General features: G+C 40.2%; 1 protein-coding gene across 12 annotated transcripts in view; it reads right to left on the bottom strand.

The window, feature by feature from the left end:
- Nucleotides 1-1,288: 1,288 nt before the first annotated feature.
- MINDY2 (MINDY lysine 48 deubiquitinase 2) overlaps nucleotides 1,289-18,279 on the bottom strand; it is an 84,939-nt gene continuing 67,948 nt past the window's right edge. For 6 of the 12 annotated variants that reach the window (XR_012414995.1, XR_012414997.1, XM_065547971.2 and 3 more), the window contains 3 exons: nucleotides 11,306-11,479; nucleotides 6,511-6,705; nucleotides 1,289-4,071 (listed from right to left, as the gene is read on the bottom strand). Coding sequence is in view for 7 of the 12 variants with exons in the window: in XM_065547971.2 (XP_065404043.1) it covers nucleotides 3,943-4,071; nucleotides 6,511-6,705; nucleotides 11,306-11,479 (498 nt within the window). In the remaining 5 variants the exon portion in view is untranslated. The remainder of the gene's footprint in view (nucleotides 4,072-6,510; nucleotides 6,706-11,305; nucleotides 11,480-18,279) is intronic. The other 6 variants (XR_012414996.1, XR_012414998.1, XM_065547972.2 and 3 more) reach the window with 2 other exon arrangements.

Here is an 18,279-nt window from a genome sequence, read left to right as displayed (position 1 = left end):
ATAATTATTTTCTTATTTATTGGACTTCTAGTTCTCCTTCCTCTCATGATCCATCTCTTAGTGAACTGACTTTCTGATTCATTGAAAGCAAAATGCTAAGAAGGTTTTGTGCAAGTGCAAAATGGTTAATCTTGGGTTTGGTCAACTAGTCTCTGATATTAACTTCTTTAGTTAAGCCAAGATCAAGAAGTATGAGAAAGAACTTGAAATATGAGAATTTGACACATAATATGGGATAAGTAGTCAATATTAGAAATATGAGACAATAAAAACAAGATATATTCCAAAGCCTAATCCTAAACTTAAATCTACGCTTCATTCAACTCTGAACCTGACCTTGAAACACGGAAGAAGTTACTTTACCTAAGCACACTGGACCAGTGTAAAACCAATGCCAATTTTAGCTGCCTCATACTGCTTAATGTGTATATGTACACATGTATTCTTAAAATGGTGATTCTTAAATTGAAGGGAAGTTCTGAATTCTTTTGAGACTCTAACAGAGGTCCTGATAACTTGCTTCAGAAACACACACGTACAGTAAGTGTTGATCATGTACTACAGATCACAGCATTGTGGATGCAGTGGGATTAGACATGAAGAAAAATTTTAGATTTTCAGTAACGACTCTGGTTACTAACCTTAAGGAATATACTTAGACTCGGAAAGTAAAAGGACAGTGCAGTGACCATATTTGTTCATTCATCTGCCTATTTTCAAATCTAACGATGATGTGCTGGATGCAAATGTGTCCCTAATCTAGGCTATAAATGATAAAAACAAAGATGTTTAAGTTCTAACTTTTGTTAGCAGTATACATCTAATAATTTCCAAGTATTACAAAATACTTGGAAGGAGAGACTTTAATATACCACTATCAAAATCCTATGTACCCAAACCAGCAATGAAATGGCTGGATATATAATGTTACCTTGGGCAAAATTTAAGAAAATAAAGACACAGTAGCGCTACATTTTTTTTTTTTTTTTTTTTTTTGAGACGGAGTCTCGCTCTATTGCCCAGGCTGGTGTGCAGTGGCGTGATCTCAGCTCACTGCAACCACTGCCTCCTGGGTTCAAGCGATTCTCCTGCCTCAGCCTCCCAAGTAGTGCCCACCACCATGCCTGGCTCATTTTTGTATTTTTAGTAGACATAGGGTTTCACCATGTTGGCCAGGCTGGTCTCGAACCCCTGATCTCAGATGATCCACCTGCCTCGGCCTCCCAAAGTGCTGGGATTACAGGCATGATCTAAATTCTTTATACCCTTTAAGGACAGGAAACCAGTATCTCTGAAAAGTTTGTGTGTTTTAATACAATTTACATTTCATTTTTCCCCCCACAGTAATCAAAGCAAACATTTTATCATTATTATTCTTGGTATATCAAACTAAATTCCAGGAATGTAAGAAAGTCTGACTTGGAAATATTACATAGAAAAAGGCTGAATTAACACATTACATTTTTTAGTTTTTCCTCGTAAGTATATATTGACATCTACTTATCTGATAGCAGCACTGCTGGTTTTGAGTGAGTTTTGTTTTGTTTTGTTTCCTTCCAGAGGGAATGCAGTATGGCAGTATTTTCTTTGGAACAAATTAAGAAGATAGTAACAAATAACAGAAGAAATACTTCTACACATATATTTTCCGTGGGCAATAAATAGATAAGTATATAATTATGAAAAAATATGCCTCAACTATGCTTTTTAAAATTTCTCAAGGTTTACTGGTTTTTCTTATTAAAATATAATGCACTATCACTACTATCTGTCCCGAGAAAAACAAACCCTGAGGTTTGAGTTTCCACCTTCAGCCAATAGTGATATCAAGAGTAAACTTGGATTGAGGTCAACCTGTTTGAGCCAATAGAGAGTTCTGCAGTATATCGGGTTATTATTACTAATGTATACATATTCTAGGTTATAATCAAGATACTCATGAAATATTTTCTATCAGAGTTTTATATCCCAAACAGGTTCTTTGATGATTTATCATACTACCATAGGAAATTTGAAGAAATAACGAATTGTATAACAGAAATAGACATGCAATATAGAGGACATAAAAGATACAGCTTGACCCTGGATTTTTCCCTTAGAATAATTCCTTCCATAAATAAGACTTTATTTTTACATATAGATTCATCCTATAACTGGTCTAGGATCATAAAGTTAATGACGTAGTTGAAAAAATCCAGACCACACATTTCTGTGGTCTTTTGTCACCCTAGACCACACACACAAAAAAACATTCTCCAAGTGGATGCTCAGGTCAGATGATGATGCTCTTAAATAAAGAAATGTACTGAAGCTTAGAATGTAAAGTACACAACTATTTGCAGCAGCAATAGTCTTTCAAAATGACTAAAACAAACTTTTAAATATAAGGCATATAAAACAGACTATTGAGGACAGTTTTCCAAACTATATATAGAAACACAGGAAAATATGTGTGGCCTCATAATAAAGTTAAATAAATAGTATTTCTGAGTTCTATAAACACTATAAGAGGTTATAGTTTTATTTGGTTCCCATAAGTTAAAAACTCTGATTGCTTTTACATTAATTCCTCCAAATTCTTAGCTACTCTCAGATTATTATTTTTTTTTTTTGAGATGGAGTCTCGCTTTGTTGCCCAGGTTGGAGTGCAGCAGTGCGATCTCAGCTCACTGCAACCTCCGCCTGTCGGGTTCAAGCAATTCTCCTGCCTCAGCCTCCTGAGTAGCTGGGACTACAGGCGCCCGTCACCATGCCCGGCTGATCTTTTGTATTTTTAGTAGAGATGGGGTTTCACCATGTTGGTCAGGCTGGTCGTGAACTCCTGACCTCAGGTGATCCGCCCGCCTTGGCCTCCCAAAGTGTTGGGATTACAGGTGTGAGCCACTGCGCCCGGCCCTCTCAGATTTTTATTAATGTCTTTTCACAAGACACAGAGATTATCTCTAACTTCCTTTCAGAAATGTGCTTTTTCATTGGTTTTAATAAGTACATTTAATTTTCGAGCAATAAACATGACTTAAAATTTAAGGTTCAAGGTAATACTAGAAAAAGGTAGACACTGAACTATCTGCTTTTCTACATCCCCATATTTACAAGGCCTAGCATCCACTGTGCTTTCCTCCATATACTCAATCACATTGCCAATAAATAGTAACTGTGGTCCAGGTTACCTATGATAAAGACTCCAAAATTCCTCAAAATTTTACAACACTACAAAGTCATTAATATCTGATATTGATAGGTTATAAGTATTAGTGTTATGCAACCTTTTGCTATTGGAAAAGAAATACAAATCTTTATTTTTGCTATCTAAATTAAATCTAAGCTCCATGATCAATTCTCAAGATAATACCTAAAATGTACATTCCTAAATAAAGGTAAAGCTGTTTAAGGGCTGAACTAGTCCAATATACAATTAAGGGTTATTTATTCCTATTATTTTGTTTGTTTTTGTTTTTTTTTTTTTGAATCCCTATGTTAAACCCGTGGTTTCTCATGGATTAGATCATAATTTAACATTGTAAAATTTCAGAAACTATTGTGCTAATATTTAGATTTCAGGAAGGAATCAGACTAAATCAATTACCTCCATTCATTGTTAGAACAGAAGATATAATAGCTTACTAACTGATATGAGTTATGAATGTCACTATGACACAAAATTTGCTGTGATTTGCTTATCTGGCTACAAGTGCAGTATTTTTCATGAATGACAACACACAGCATTTCCAACTTGTAACACGAAACTCCAGCTCATAAAGAGTGTATTGTGTGACTTGAAAAAGTCTGATTGTAACTAAGTAACAACCTTTCCCCTGAAAAAACATGAACAAAATCCATTGGGAAATCAGGCACAGACGGTATTGATCGGGTTTTCTTCCTTTCCTCCTGTGGTTTTGTTTCTCAAGACATATAGGTGGTTCCAACAGAAGCCAACACTTGTTACAAAATAACACAGCTATTTTTTTCCTTTTCTTTTTCTTTATCTTTTTCTCGCGGTTCCTTCCGTTTACGTTCACTATTCCCAGATTGTCTTCCACTTGATGGAGAGGCTTGTGCTGGCTGGCCCTGCTTTAAGAAAAATACGCAGGAAAAAATTAATCTAAGGGACTTATTCATGGTTATATAGAAACAAAAATCATAACAGTGGAAGGAATCACTGATGGAAAAAGAAGTTAGCTATTGGTATACAGATTTGTTATATTACGTGGTATATGAGCAGTTGCCTCTACCATTCTGGATATAATTAATGCATTCATTATTCTAAATAAATAAAATTTCTTTTTTTTTGAGACAGAGTCTGGCACCGTTGCCCAGGCTGGAGTGCAATGGCATAATCTTGTCTCACTACAACCTCCGCCTCCTGGGTTCAAGAGATTCTCCCGCCTTGGTCTCCCACGTAGCTGGGATTATAGGTGCCTGCCACCACGCCCGGCTAACTTTTTGTGTTTTTAGTAGAGACGGGGTTTCACTATGTTGGCCAGGCTGGTCTCGAATTCCTGCCTTCTTGATCCGCCCACCTTGGCATCCCAAAGTCAGTATTTCAAACAGTAAATAACATAAGATTATATTGCCTAAAGTCAAATTGAAGACACATTTGTCAAAAGTTTAGAAAATGTTAAAGAAAGTGACACCTTTTGATAAACTATAATAGTTCTTCAAAACCTCACTAAATTCCATAATAAACAGATTTGTTTTTTTTTTTTTTTTTGAGATTGAGTCTCAGTCTGTTAGACTGGAGTGCAGTGGCATGATCTCAGTTCACTGCAACCTCTGCCTCCTTGGTTCAAGAGATTCTCCTGCCTCAGTCTCCTGAGTAGCTGGGACTACAGGTGCATGCCACCACGCCCAGCTAATTTTTTATATTTTTAGTAGTGACAGGGTTTCATCATATTGGCCAGGCTGGTCTCGAACTCCTGACCTCGAGATCCACCTCTCTTGGCCTCCCAAAGTGCTGGGATTACACGTGTGAGTCACGGCACCCAGCCATAATAAACAGATCTTAAAAGGAGAAAAGAACCCCTGAGAACTGGGAGTGTGGAATGTGAAATAAGACACCTTTTTTGAGTGAAAAGCTAGGCATAACGTGGTAGGATTTAACTATTAAGCTTGGAGTAGTCAATATTTGAGCTAGAAATAGAAATTTTATACTTATTTTAATGGGGACTTCTATATTTAGTTTTATGAGACTTAAAGGGGCATCTTGCTTTTTTTGTATGCCCAAATCAGAATTTCTTGTATATCTGAATCAAAAGGAACAGTCTAGGCCAGGCACGGTGCCTCACGCCTGTAATCCCAGCACTTTGGGAGGCCGAGGTGGGTGAATCCCTTGAGGTCAAGAGTTTGAGACCAGCCTGGCCAATATGGTGAAACCCCATCTCTACTAAAAATACAAAAATTAGCTGAGCGTGGTGGCACACACCTGTAATCCCAGCTACTTGGGAGGCTGAGGTAGGAGAACTGCTTGAACCCATGAGGTGGAGTTTGCAGAGAGCCGAGATTGCACCACTGCACTCCAGCCTAGGCGTCAGAGTGAGGCTCCATCTGAAAAAAAAAAAGAACAGCAGTCTGACATGGTATAAATATAAAAGGAGGGGAATATTTTTAACTTAATGAAATGAGATTTAACATGTAGAATCTCACCATTATATTTTGAGTGCTTTAAACGGTTTACGGAAAGTGAAAAGTAGGGAGATGTCAATCTTTGTTGAATACCTAGTACATGTTAAACATTGGGCTAAGCCCTAATATTATTTGTTGTTCACAACAAACTTAAGAGTTCTTCATTTTACAGATAGGGAAAATGAGGCTAAGAGAGGCAGAGGATGTCATCCAAGAGATTGCAACTAGAAGGAAAGACAGGAGCAGGAAATGCAAATCTACATTTATCTGGATCCAAAGTCTATATTTTTTCTAGTAGTACCTCATACTGCCCTCTAGTTGATAGAAAGGACTTCGTCCAAATTGACTTATTTTCTTGGCAGCTATTACGAATTTTAGAAATAAATTTGAAAATCAGAACCTCAGGAGAAAATATTTTACTAAACGAGATACAAGCTTAGGACAATGTCATAAAACCCATGGGTGCTAAATTCCTAACAAAATGGAAGAGTTAATACCTAATTTAAAATTTTTTATCTCAAGTGAAATTTACTGCTAAGGTGATCATCGCCTTTTTTTTTTTTTTTTTGAGAAGGAGTCTTGTTCTATCATCCTGACTGGAGTGTAGCGGCACAATCTCAGCTCACTGCAACCTCTGCCTTCCAGGTTAAGCAATTCTCCTACCTCAGCCTCCTAAGTAGCTGGGATTACAAGTGTTCACCACCACGCCCGGCTAATTTTTGTATTTTAGGTAGAGACGGGGTTTTGCCATGTTGGCCAGGCTGGTCTCCAACTCCTGGCCTCATGCAATCTGCCTGCCTCGGCCTCCCAAAGGGCTGGGATTACAGGTGTGAGCCACTGCACCCAGCTGTGATCATCACATTTAAGACTCAGAACACTAGTTTTTACCTGAGCCTGTGTAGAAGCAGCAGCAGCAGCAGCTGCTGCTTGTTCCTGTTCCTGATAGTATTGAGAAGCCCGTCTGTCCTCTTCCTCTTGGAGTTTCTTTGCTAGTTCCAAATCACTGATTCCTTCTGGGATTTGTTCCCAATTGATCTCTTGGCTCTGCTGTTCTTGTTGTAGAGATAATGCCATAAGATAATCCTAAGAAATTAAATTATAACCATCATTAGCCACGAGATTTTGCCCAAGAATGAATGACTGCAAATATAGATGTTATATCTATAAAGCTGTAAGAATGGCTTTAAAAAAATATGCCACGCCCGGGCAATATAGCAAGACCCTGTCTCTACAAAAAAAGTTTAAAAATCAGCCACGTGTGGTGATGTGCACCTGTAGTCCTAGCTACTTGGGAGGCTGAGGCAGGAGGATTGTGTCAGCCCAGGAGTTTGAGGTTACAGTGAGTTATGATCTCCTCACTGCACTCCATCCAACACGGGTGACAGAGACCCTGTCTATAAAAATGAATAAAAACAAAAAAAGAAAAAGAAAACAATATAAAATGACAAATAATTAAAATAAAATAAAAACCATTTTATTTTAAATATTAAAATGACAGTTATCTTCCTAAGTATTTCCCTTGGGGAGCTATGAACTTATTTCAGTGATTCTGTCATTGTTCTAAATATTTTTGGAGGCCAGGTGCGGTGGCTCACGCCTGTAATCCCAGCACTTTGGGGGGCCAAGGCAGGTGGATCGCTTGAGCCCAGGAGTTCAAGACCAGCCTGGCCAATATGGTGAAACCCCATCTCTATGAAAAACACAAAAATTAGCCAGGTGTAGTGGTGCACACCTGTAATTCCAGCTACTCGGGAGGCTAAGGCAGGAGAATCACTTGAACCTGGGAGGCGGAGGTTGCAGTGAGCCAAGATCATGCCACTGCACCCCAGCCTGGGCGACACAGCAAGACCCGGTCGCAAAAAAAAAAAAAAACTGGGGGGAACGTATTTGAAATTGTTTTTGGAAGCCATATATAGGCAGTCAAGAAAGCTAAAAACAAAACAAAACAAAAAGTAGAGGGGAGCCAGGTACAACGGCACACACCTATAATCCCAGCACTTTGGGAGGCTGAGGCAGGCAGGCTGCTTGAGCCCAGGAGTTTGAGACCAGCCTGAGCAACATGGCAAAACTCTATTTCTGCAAAAAACACACAAAAAATTAGCTGGGCATGGTGACACATGCCCGTGGTCCCAGCTACATGTAGGGGAGGCTGAGGTGGGAGGATCACTTGAGCCCAGAAAGTTGAGGCTGCAGTGAGCTGTGATCACACCATTGCACTGTAGCCAAGGTGACTGAGACCCTGTTTCATGTATAAATAAATAAGTAAATTGGTTTAAAGAATTTTTAAAAGTTCCCCATTTACAAAAGAAACACATGCTTATAGGCAATTCAGACAAAACTGAAAACCATAAATAACAAAATTTAAATCACCATAATATCATTACACAGAGACAACTACTGTTAACAGTAGTTTATTATTATTTTTCTACATTCCCAAACAAATTCAAACCAACCCTCTGAAACTACTGCAATGTTTTCTTTTCCATTTAGTGTCCTAAAAGTCTTCTGTTTTAAAAAATAAGAATTTCCCAAGATTATTAAATATTCTTCTAAAAGATGATTTTTAAAGACAACATAGTAGCCATCATATAGTCTTACTCAGTTATTTAACCATCTCCTTCCTACTCCCATGTACACACTCAGATTACTTTCTATCAGAAAAAGTGCATTTTGGTCAAGCGTTAACTTAATATCCACTTTATTAAGAGTCAGTGCTGACTAAAATTTGACCAGTCTGTGTACCTCCTCCCCCATCTACCCTCAAAATAAGATAATTTTAAATAATACAGAGGATGGGTAAACGGTTTTTGCCTGTGGCCAGGTGGGGTGGCTCACGCCTGTAATCCCAGCACTTTTGGGGGCCAAGGCGGACAGATCACTTGAGCCCATGAGTTCGAGACCACTGTGGGTAACATGGCGAAACCCTGCCTCCACTAAAAATACAAAACTTAGCCAGGTGTGGTGGCACATGCCTGTAGTCCCAGTTACTCGGGAGGCTAAGGTGAGAGAATTGCTTGAGCCTAGGAGGTGGAGGCTGCAGTGAGCCAAGATCGCACCACTGTACTCCAGCCTGGGTGACAGAGTGAGACCCTGTCTCAAAAAATAAAAAAGGTTGTTGCCTGTAAAGATCTTGTCATACATATAGCATGACTATCTCATGGATATAAAGATATAAATAATTTGTCCTTCAAGTTCTTCTGATTCCTCAAACTCTGCTCTTTACAAAGCCTCATGGTCTTGAATCCACTTCTTCCTTGCTGCTTCCAGATAACAATCTCAACACCTTATCTGGACTACTGTGACAATCTATTGCTTTGCCTTCATTCCCCTGCTCCAATTTTTTCTTGGCTCACTGCAACCTCCGCCTCCCGGGTTCAAGCGATTCTCCTGCCTCAGTCTCCCAAGTAGCTGAGACTATACAGGTACATGCCACCATGCCCAGCTAATCTTTTGCATTTTTTAAATTAGAGATGGGGTTTCACTATGTTAGCCAGGATGGTCTTGATCTCCTGACCTCGTGATCGGCCCGCCTTGGCCTCCCAAAGTGCTGGGACTATAGGTGTGAGCCACTGCGCCTCGCCTTTTTTTTTTTTTTTTTGAGACAGACTCTTGCTCTGTCACCCAGGTTGGAGTGCAATGGCACGATCTTGGCTCACTGCAACTTCTGCCTCCTGGGTTCAAGCGATTCTCTCACCTCAGCCTCTCGAGTAGCTGGGGTTACAGGTGCGCACCACCACACCTGGCTAATCTTTGTATGTTTAGTAGAGACAGGGTTTCGCCATGTTGGCCAGGCTGGTCTTGAACTCCCAATCTCAGGTGATCCACTCACCTCGGCCTCTCAAAGTGCTGGGATTATAGGCGTGAGCCACCATGCCCGGCCCAATATTTTTGATATATAATATAACGCTTAGAAAAATCCCGCACATTTCTCTTAACATTTAAAACACAATACCCGTGTATAGCTTCTGAAGGAAAATGAGCACAATGACTTTCAGAACTGTTTTTCAAAGAAAAGTCCTAGAAGCATATTTGTTTGAATTAAATATTCTTTTGTGTACTTGATACCTGCTCTTCAAATTGCCATTATAGGACTTAACATATAACATGCGTTGGTCAAATATCTTCCTCCCCTACTAGGCTCAGCATCTTTAAGGACAGGACAGAATGATTTATCTTTGTATCCCTAGGACCTAAGTGTCATGCCAGGAATACAACTCCTCACTGAATATTGGCTAACTGAACACAGTCTTTGTGCACTTAAATTGTTATGAGTGAAATATATGCCAACTGTTGTTTTTTTTTGTTTTTTTTTGTTTTTTTTTTTTTGAGATGGAGTCTCGCTGTGTCGCCCAGGCTGGAGTACAGTGGCCGGATCTCAGCTCACCGCAAGCCCCACCTCCTGGGTTTACGCCATTCTCCTGCCTCAGCCTCCCGAGTAGCTGGGACTACAGGCGCCCGCCACCTCGCCCGGCTAGTTTTTTGTATTTTTTAGTAGAGACGGGGTTTCACCGTGTTAGCCAGGATGGTCTCGATCTCCTGACCTCGTGATCCGCCCGTCTCGGCCTCCCAAAGTGCTGGGATTACAGGCTTGAGCCACCGCGCCCGGCACCAACTGTTTAATATGACCATATTTTTGCTTCAGTCAGGGAAGAATTCACATCACCATCATGCCTCTAATAATAAACAGACCTGTGGCTCCAAGCCTGCCCACTTATGGCAGGCAAAAATCTCATCTGTCAAAAAAAAAAAAAATCTCATCTGTCTCATTTCTAAATGCAAGTTCTATTCACTAGTGTGCCTCCTGCTATAAATGTCTACTCCTTCTTACCTTGGCCTCTAAGGTTTAGAATATCCACCCATTCTTTATACAGTATATGCTACCTTCCAGATTCTCTCTCCTCTACTTTTTCTTTTTTTTTGTTTTTTTGTTTTTTTTTTTTGAGACGGAGTCTCGCTCTGTCGCCCAGGCTGGAGTGCAGTGGCCGGATCTCAGCTCACTGCAAGCTCCGCCTCCTGGGTTCACGCCATTCTCCTGCCTCAGCCTCCCGAGTAGCTGGGACTACAGGCGCCCACCACCTCGCCCGGCTAGTTTTTTGTATTTTTTTTAGTAGAGACGGGGTTTCACCGTGTTAGCCAGGATGGTCTCGATCTCCTGACCTCGTGATCCGCCCGTCTCGGCCTCCCAAAGTGCTGGGATTACAGGCTTGAGCCACCGCGCCCGGCCTCCTCTACTTTTTCTAACTAGTCAAAATATAACTCAGATATGTGCTCATCTCTTCATCTTTGCCACCGAAGGCTAAGCCATCATCAGCTCTTGCTTGGACTGTTTGTCTCTGCTTAAACCTGTATCCTTCCTATGTATTCTCCAAATAGCAGTCTTTTAAAAAGGTAAAGAAGATCCCATCACTTCCATGTTTAATGCTTGACATAGCTTCTCTACTGCAATTAGAATAAAATTCAAACTTCTCACCCTAACCTTCACAGTTCAATATGATCTGGCCTTCTGCACCAAAGTACATAATTAATGTACATGTAGAATGATCACCAACTATTCAGAAGTGTCAGGAAAATTTCACAAGTATATTGATGAATTAATCTTTAGTTGAAAAATTTTGGATAACTGAATTCACATTTGAAAAAAATCAGCATTTTAAGCACTATAAAGAAGACAATACAAATTTACCTGATCTATCTGATCTTGTTGTCCTTTGTATACAGTTTCAGGATCTGAAGGAGGCCGAAGACGAAATTCTGAGTCACAGAAATTTCCATCACCATCTACGTTGTGTAGGCTTTCCCAAACAACTTTTTCTTCAGTAAGAAACCCCTGGTCCGTTACCAACAAATACAGTTGACCCTTAATAAGAAGTAACAAAAGAAAAAAGACTGTTAAATTGATCAAAACTAGAAATATAGTATTTAAGGAAAGTTTTATAATCTATATCTTCAGAATGTATTAAACATTCCTACTGTTTAGATCTGTACAACACGATAAATAGACCAAGTAGATATTTTACTTCCTCAAATCCACTCGGCTTTGAATATAGTTTTTATTTGGCACACTACACTATAACAAGAAATAAGAGCTCTTGGCATGCTCAGCTAATGTATGACTTATAAACACCTTTGGGGGGTTTATATTCTCATTTCACAAAATAGAAAAACACCATACAAATTCCTGAAAAAGATATTACAGTCATAAAAAATGATACCATGTTGCCTATTTTTTTTCCAATTAAGCCTATATGACTAATCCAATCCATACCAATTTTTCCTTTCTCTGCACCATTAGTTACTCTTGTTTTATACACCAATAATACTTTTCACCTACTCTGTATTATCAATGTACTTCTTTTGTATACCAATAATACAGATACAATGCAATTGTTTTGTACTTGTTTTGTATCACCAAATTGCCCAGTATTGATTGTATTTTCCTGCCTTATCCCATAGCCTCTGTACCTACATAAAATTTTTTTTTTTTAATTTTTGTGGATACATAGTAGGTGTGTGTATTTGTGGGTTACTTGATTTTTTTTTTTTTTTTTTTTTGGAGAAGGAGTCTCACTTTGTCACCCAGGCTGCAGTGCAGTGGTGTGATCTCAGCTCACTGCAACCTCTGCCTCCCGGGTTCAAGTGATTCTCCTGCCTCAGCCTCCTGAATAGCTGCGACTACAGGCATGTGCCACCACGACCGGCTAATTTTTTGTATTTTTAGTAGAGATGGGGTTTCACCGTGTTAGCCAGGATGGTCACGATCTCCTGACCTCGTGATCTGCCCGCCTCAGCCTCCCAAAATGCTGGGATTACAGGCGTGAGCCACCGCGCCCAGCCTACATGGTATTTTGATACACGCATGCAATGCATAACAATCATGAGGGTAAATGTGGTATCCATCCTCTCAAACACTTACTGCTTGTGTTACAAACAATCCAATTACACTCTTTTAGTTATTTTAAAATGTAAAATTAAATTATTTTTGACTATACTCACACTCTTGTGTTAGCAAATGCTAGGTCTCACTCATTCTGTTTTTTTTTTTTTTTTTTTTTTTAACATCCATTAACCATCCATCCCGCCTGCCTCCAAATACCCATCCCAGCCTCTGGTAACCATCATTCTACTCTCTTATCTCCAGGAGTTCAATTGTTTTAATTTCTAGCTCCAAAAAAAAAAAGAAAGAACATGCGAAGTATGTCTTTCTGCGCCTGGCTTATCTCACTTAACATTATGACCTCCAGTTCCATCCATGTTGTTGCAACTGACAGGATGTCATTTTGTTTTGTGTGTGAATAGCACTCCATTGTGTATGTGTACCACATTTTCTTTATCCACTTGTTTGTCAATGGACACAGCTTGATTCCAAATCTTGTCTAGTGCAAATAGTGCTGCAATAAACATGGGAGTGCAGATACCTCTTTGATACACTGATTTCCTTTCTTTTGGGTATATTCTTAGGAGTGGGATTGCTGGACTGTACAGTAGCTCGATTTTTAGTTTTTTGAGGAACCTCTAAACTGTTCTCCATAGTGGTTGTACTGATTTATATTCCCATCGACACTGTATGAGGGTTCCCTTTTCTCCATATCCTCACAAACATTTGTTGTTGTCTTTCAGAAAAAAGACATTTTAATTGGGGTGAGATGATATCTCATAGTTTTGATTTGCATTTCTCAGATGACCAGTGATGTTCAGCACCTTTTCACATACCTGTCTGCCATATGTATGTCTTTTTTCTTTAAGATGGAGTCTCACTCTGTTGCCCAGGCTGGAGTGCAGTGGCATGATCTTGGCTCACTGCAACCTCCATCTACCAGGTTCAAGTGATTCTCCTGTCTAAGGCTTCTGAGTAGCTGGGATTACAGGTGCCCACCACCACACCTGGCTATTTTTGTATTTTTAGTAGAGATGGGGTTTCACCATGTTGGCCAGGCTGGTCTCGAATTCCTGACCTCAAGTGATCTGCCCACCTTGGCCTCCTAAAGTGCTGAGATTACAGGTGTGAGCCACCACATCTGGCTCCATTTGCATGACTTCTTTTGAGAAATGTCTATTGAAATCATTTTGCCATTTTAAATTTGATTTAACTGATGAGATTTTTTTTTTTCCTAGAGAGCTGTTATATATTCTGGTTATGAATCCGTTGTCACATGGGTAGTTTGCAAATGTTTTCTCCCATTTGGTGGGTTGTCCCTTCATTTTTTTTTTTTTTGTTTTTAGGCAGAGTCTGGGTCCCACTCTGTCGCCCAGGCTGGAGTGCAGTGGTGCGATCTCGGCTCACTGCAGCCTCAGCTTCCTGGGTTCAAGTGACTTTCCTGCCTCAGACCCAAGTAGCTGCAACTACAGGAGCACACCACCACGCCTGGCTAATGTTTGTATTTTTAGTAGACAGGATTTTGCCATGTTGGCCAGGCTAGTCTTGAACTTCTGAGCTCAGGTAATCCTCCCACTTCAGCCTCCCAAAGTGCTGGGATTACAGGCATGAGCCACCACACCCAGCCACTTTGTTGAAGGTATCCTTTGCTGTGCAGAATTTTTTTAACTTGATATGGTCCCATCTGTCCACTTTCACTTTGTTGCCTGTGCTTGTGGGGTATTACCCAAGAACTCTTTGTTCACTTCAGTGTCCCAGAAAGTGTCTCCAATGTTTTCTTTTAGTCATTTCATAGTTTGAGGTCTTGGATTTAAGTCTTTATTCCTTTTTTTTTTTTTTTTTTTTTGAGACAGAGTCTCGTTCTTGTTACCCAGGCTGGAGCACAGTGGCATGATCTTGGCTCACTGCAAGCTCTCCATTCTCCTGCCTCAGCCTCCTGAGTAGCTGGGACTACAAGCACCCACCACCACGCTGGCGAATTTTTTTTATTTTTAGTAGAGACGGGGTTTCATTCACTGTGTTAGCTGGGATGGACTTGATCTCCCGACCTTGTCATGATCCACCTGTCTCAGCCTCCCAAAGTGCTAGGATTACAGGTGTGAGCCACCATGCCCGGCATTTTTTTTTTTTTTTTTTGAGACAGAGTCTCGCTCTGTCATCTAGGCTAGAGTGCAGTGGTATGACCCCAGCTCATTAAAACCTCTGCCTCCCAGGTTAAAGGAATTCTCCTGCTTCAGCCTTCCAAGTAGCTGGGATTATAGGCATGCACTACCACACCCAGCTAATTTCTGTGCTTTTAATAGAGACAGGGTTTCACCATGTTGGCCAGGATGGTCTAGAACTCCTGACCTCAAGTGATACATCTGCCTTGGCCTCCCGAAATGCTGGGATTACAGGTGTGAGCCTGTAGAGGCGCCTGACCGCTTTAGTCCATTTTGGCTTGATTTTTGTATATGAGATATGGGAGTCCAGTTTCATTTTTCTGCATGTGGATATCCAGTTTTCCCAGTACCATTTATTGATGAGACTATTCCTTCCCCAACGTATGTTCTTGGCACCTTTATTGAAAATGAGTTCATTGTAGGTGTGTGGATTTGTTTCTGTGTTCTGTATTCTGTTCCATTAGTCTATGTGTCTGTTTTCTTTTTTTTTTTTTTTTTTTTTTTTTTTTGAGACGGAGTCTGGCTCTGTTGCCCAGGCTGGAGTGCAGTGGCCGGATCTCAGCTCAAGCCCCGCCTCCCGGGTTCACGCCATTCTCCTGCCTCAGCCTCCCGAGTAGCTGGGAGTACAGGCGCCCGCCACCTCGCCCGGCTAATTTTTTTGTATTTTAGTAGAGACGGGGTTTCACCGTGTTAGCCAGGATGGTCTCGATCTCCTGAACTCGTGATTCGCCCGTCTCGGCCTCCCAAAGTGCTGGGATTACAGGCTTGAGCCACCGCGCCCGGCTATGTGTCTGTTTTCATGCAAGTGTCATGCTCTTTTGGTTACTATAGCTCTGTAATATAATTTGAAGTCAGGTAATGTGATTCCTCCAGTTTTATTCCTTTTGCTTTGGATAGCTTTGGCTACTCTGGCTGTTTTGTGGTTCTATATAAATTTTAGGATTTTTAAAGTATTTCTTTGAAGAATGTCATTTATATTTTTATAGGGATTGCATTGTATCTATAGATTGCTTTGGGTAGTACAGAGATTTTTAACAATACTGATTCTTCCAATACATGAACACAGATCATCTTTCTATTTTTTGGTGTCCTCTTCAATTTCTTTTTTGAGATGGAGCCTCTGTCATCCAGGCTGGAGTGCAGTGATATCACAGCTCACTGGAGCCTTGAGCTTTTGGGCCCAAATAATCCTCCCACCTCAGCCTCCAGAGTAGCTAGGACTACAGGCATGTGCCACCATATCTGGCTAATTTTTTATTTTTTCTAGAGATGGGGTTTTTCTGTGTTGCCCAGGCTGGTCTCAAACCCCTGGGCTTAAGCAATCTGCCTGCTTCGGCTTCCCAAAGTGCTGGGATTACAGGTGTGAGCCACCATACCTGGCCTTCCTAACATATTTTTAATACCCAGCTTGGGTCTACCTCATCCTATGATAATTTAAGAGAAAAACAAAAAGTCCTTTCCAGCTAATTTTCCACTGAATAGATCTGACCCTTCTCTTTATACTTATCACAACTCATTTCAACATATCATTTAATATTACATAATGTCTCTGTTTTACAATTTATGTAGATCATATATTACACTGGCTATTTTCCAACCATAATCTTATTAGTAATTTTCCCCCAGATGATGCTTTAGTATGAGGGTTCTTCTCTTTTTTTTTGAAACAAAGTCTTGCCCTGCCACCCAGGTTTTAGCACAGTTGGGTAATCTTGGCTCATGGCTCTGCCTCCCAGGTTGAAGTGATTCTTGTGCCTCAGCCTCAATAGTAGCTGGGACTCCAGGCGCACGCCACCACACAGAGCTAATTTTTGTACTTTTAGTAGAGTCAAGGTTTTGCCATGTTGGCCAGGCTGGTCTGGAACTCCTGGCCTCAAGTGATCCGCCCATCTTGGTCTCCCAAAGTGTGGGGATTACAGGCGTGAGCCACAGCACCTGGCCACGTGAGTATAAGTTTTAACTAAAAGGGTATTCCTTTCTTGGTACAGCTGATCTGTCTTCTCATAGATCATCAGCCTCAATTTCCTCCTTAGATTTTGATATTTATTTTTTGTTGTTGGTGGGTTTTTTTTTGAGACAGAGTCTTACTCTATCACCTAGGCCGGAGTGCAGTGGCACGATCTCAGCTCACTGCAACCTCCGTCTCCCAGGTTCAAGTGATTCTTGTGCCTCAGCTTCCCAAGAGTAGCTGGGATTACATGCACTTGCCACCACCCCCTGCTAATTTTTGTATTTTTAGTAGAGACGGGGTTTCACCATGTTGGCCAGGCTGGTCTCGAACTCCTGACCTCAGGTGATCCACTGCCTCAGCTTCCCAAAGTGCTGGGATTAAAGGCATGAGCCACTGTGCCCCACCTGACATTAATTTTTTAAAAAAACTATAACTGGTTCACTGTCAACAATGCAGATTATTAGTCAAAAGTTCCTTTATGTAATTATAGCATAGAAGAGCAAAATATCTGTGACTATAGTACTAGTTTAGGCCCATCTGATCCTGAGAGTCTACGGTTAAATCACTAACAATAATATTTCTTGCATTGATATTCCAGCACTTTTGCTACATTATGCAGTCAGTGCTTTCTTAACATTCAAATTTTCCAATTTCATTCATCAGTTTTTAAAATACTGAAAAATTTCATAAATAATAATATAGAATAGGTTTTAATGCATTAAATTCTTAATTATGTATTAGTTCATATTATATAAAATGTCATATTGTCACAATTTGTAAATTTATAAAATATTATTAAATTTGACAAGTTTTCTTCATCAATTTACAAATTGTGATGATATTGTCAGGTATGTTGTTACTGCAAGTGACTACTCCATGTAGAATTAATTTACGAGGGTATTTTTATATAGAATAGGTTTTCATTCAGTGTTCTTTTGTGATCCAATATGGAGGAAAGCACTGGCTAAATATTTTTGGTTAACTAACTTGTATTCAAATTACTTAACATCTCTAGGTCGGGTGTGGTGGCTCATGCCTGTAATCCTAGCACTTTGGGAGGCTGAAGTGGGCATATCACTTGAGGTCAGGAGTTTGAGACCTGCCAGGCCAATATGGTGAAACCCTGTCTCTACTTAAAATACAAAAAGCCAGGTATAGTGGTATGTGCCTGTAGTCTCAGCTACTTAGGAGGTTGAGGCAGGAGAATCGCTTGAACCCAAGAGGTGGTGGATCCAGTGAGCCAAGACTGTGCCACTGTACTCCAGCTTGGGCGACAGAGCGAGACTGTCTCAAAACAAACAAACAAACAAACAAACACCAAAAAACCTTTAAAAAATTACTTAACATCTCTAGACTTTAGTTTTTTCTTCTTAGAAATTTTGAAGTTTCTAAGGTACTTTATAATTTGAAAATGTATACATTTCTAAGAGAGTTTCTAAAGTATTTTAAGTACTCAAAAATGAACTTACTACTCCTACTTAACAAACGTAGCCTTATCCACAAAGCACTTTCTTATCCACCCAGACAGGCAGTGAAGCATAGCTGTTGACTTGAAAGTCAAGTTGAAAGTCAGATTGGAAATGCTTATAAGCTAAGTGGTCTTGGGCAACTTACTTAGGGTCTTTATGTCTTCCCTCAGCTTAGGGTCTTTATGTCTTCCCTCAGCTATT

This window comes from Macaca fascicularis, chromosome 7 (genome assembly GCF_037993035.2).
Source record: "Macaca fascicularis isolate 582-1 chromosome 7, T2T-MFA8v1.1".
Classification (NCBI taxonomy): Eukaryota; Metazoa; Chordata; class Mammalia; order Primates; family Cercopithecidae; genus Macaca; species Macaca fascicularis.
The sequence above is the reverse complement of the archived record's forward strand: the minus strand, read 5'-3'. Positions and strand labels throughout refer to the sequence as shown.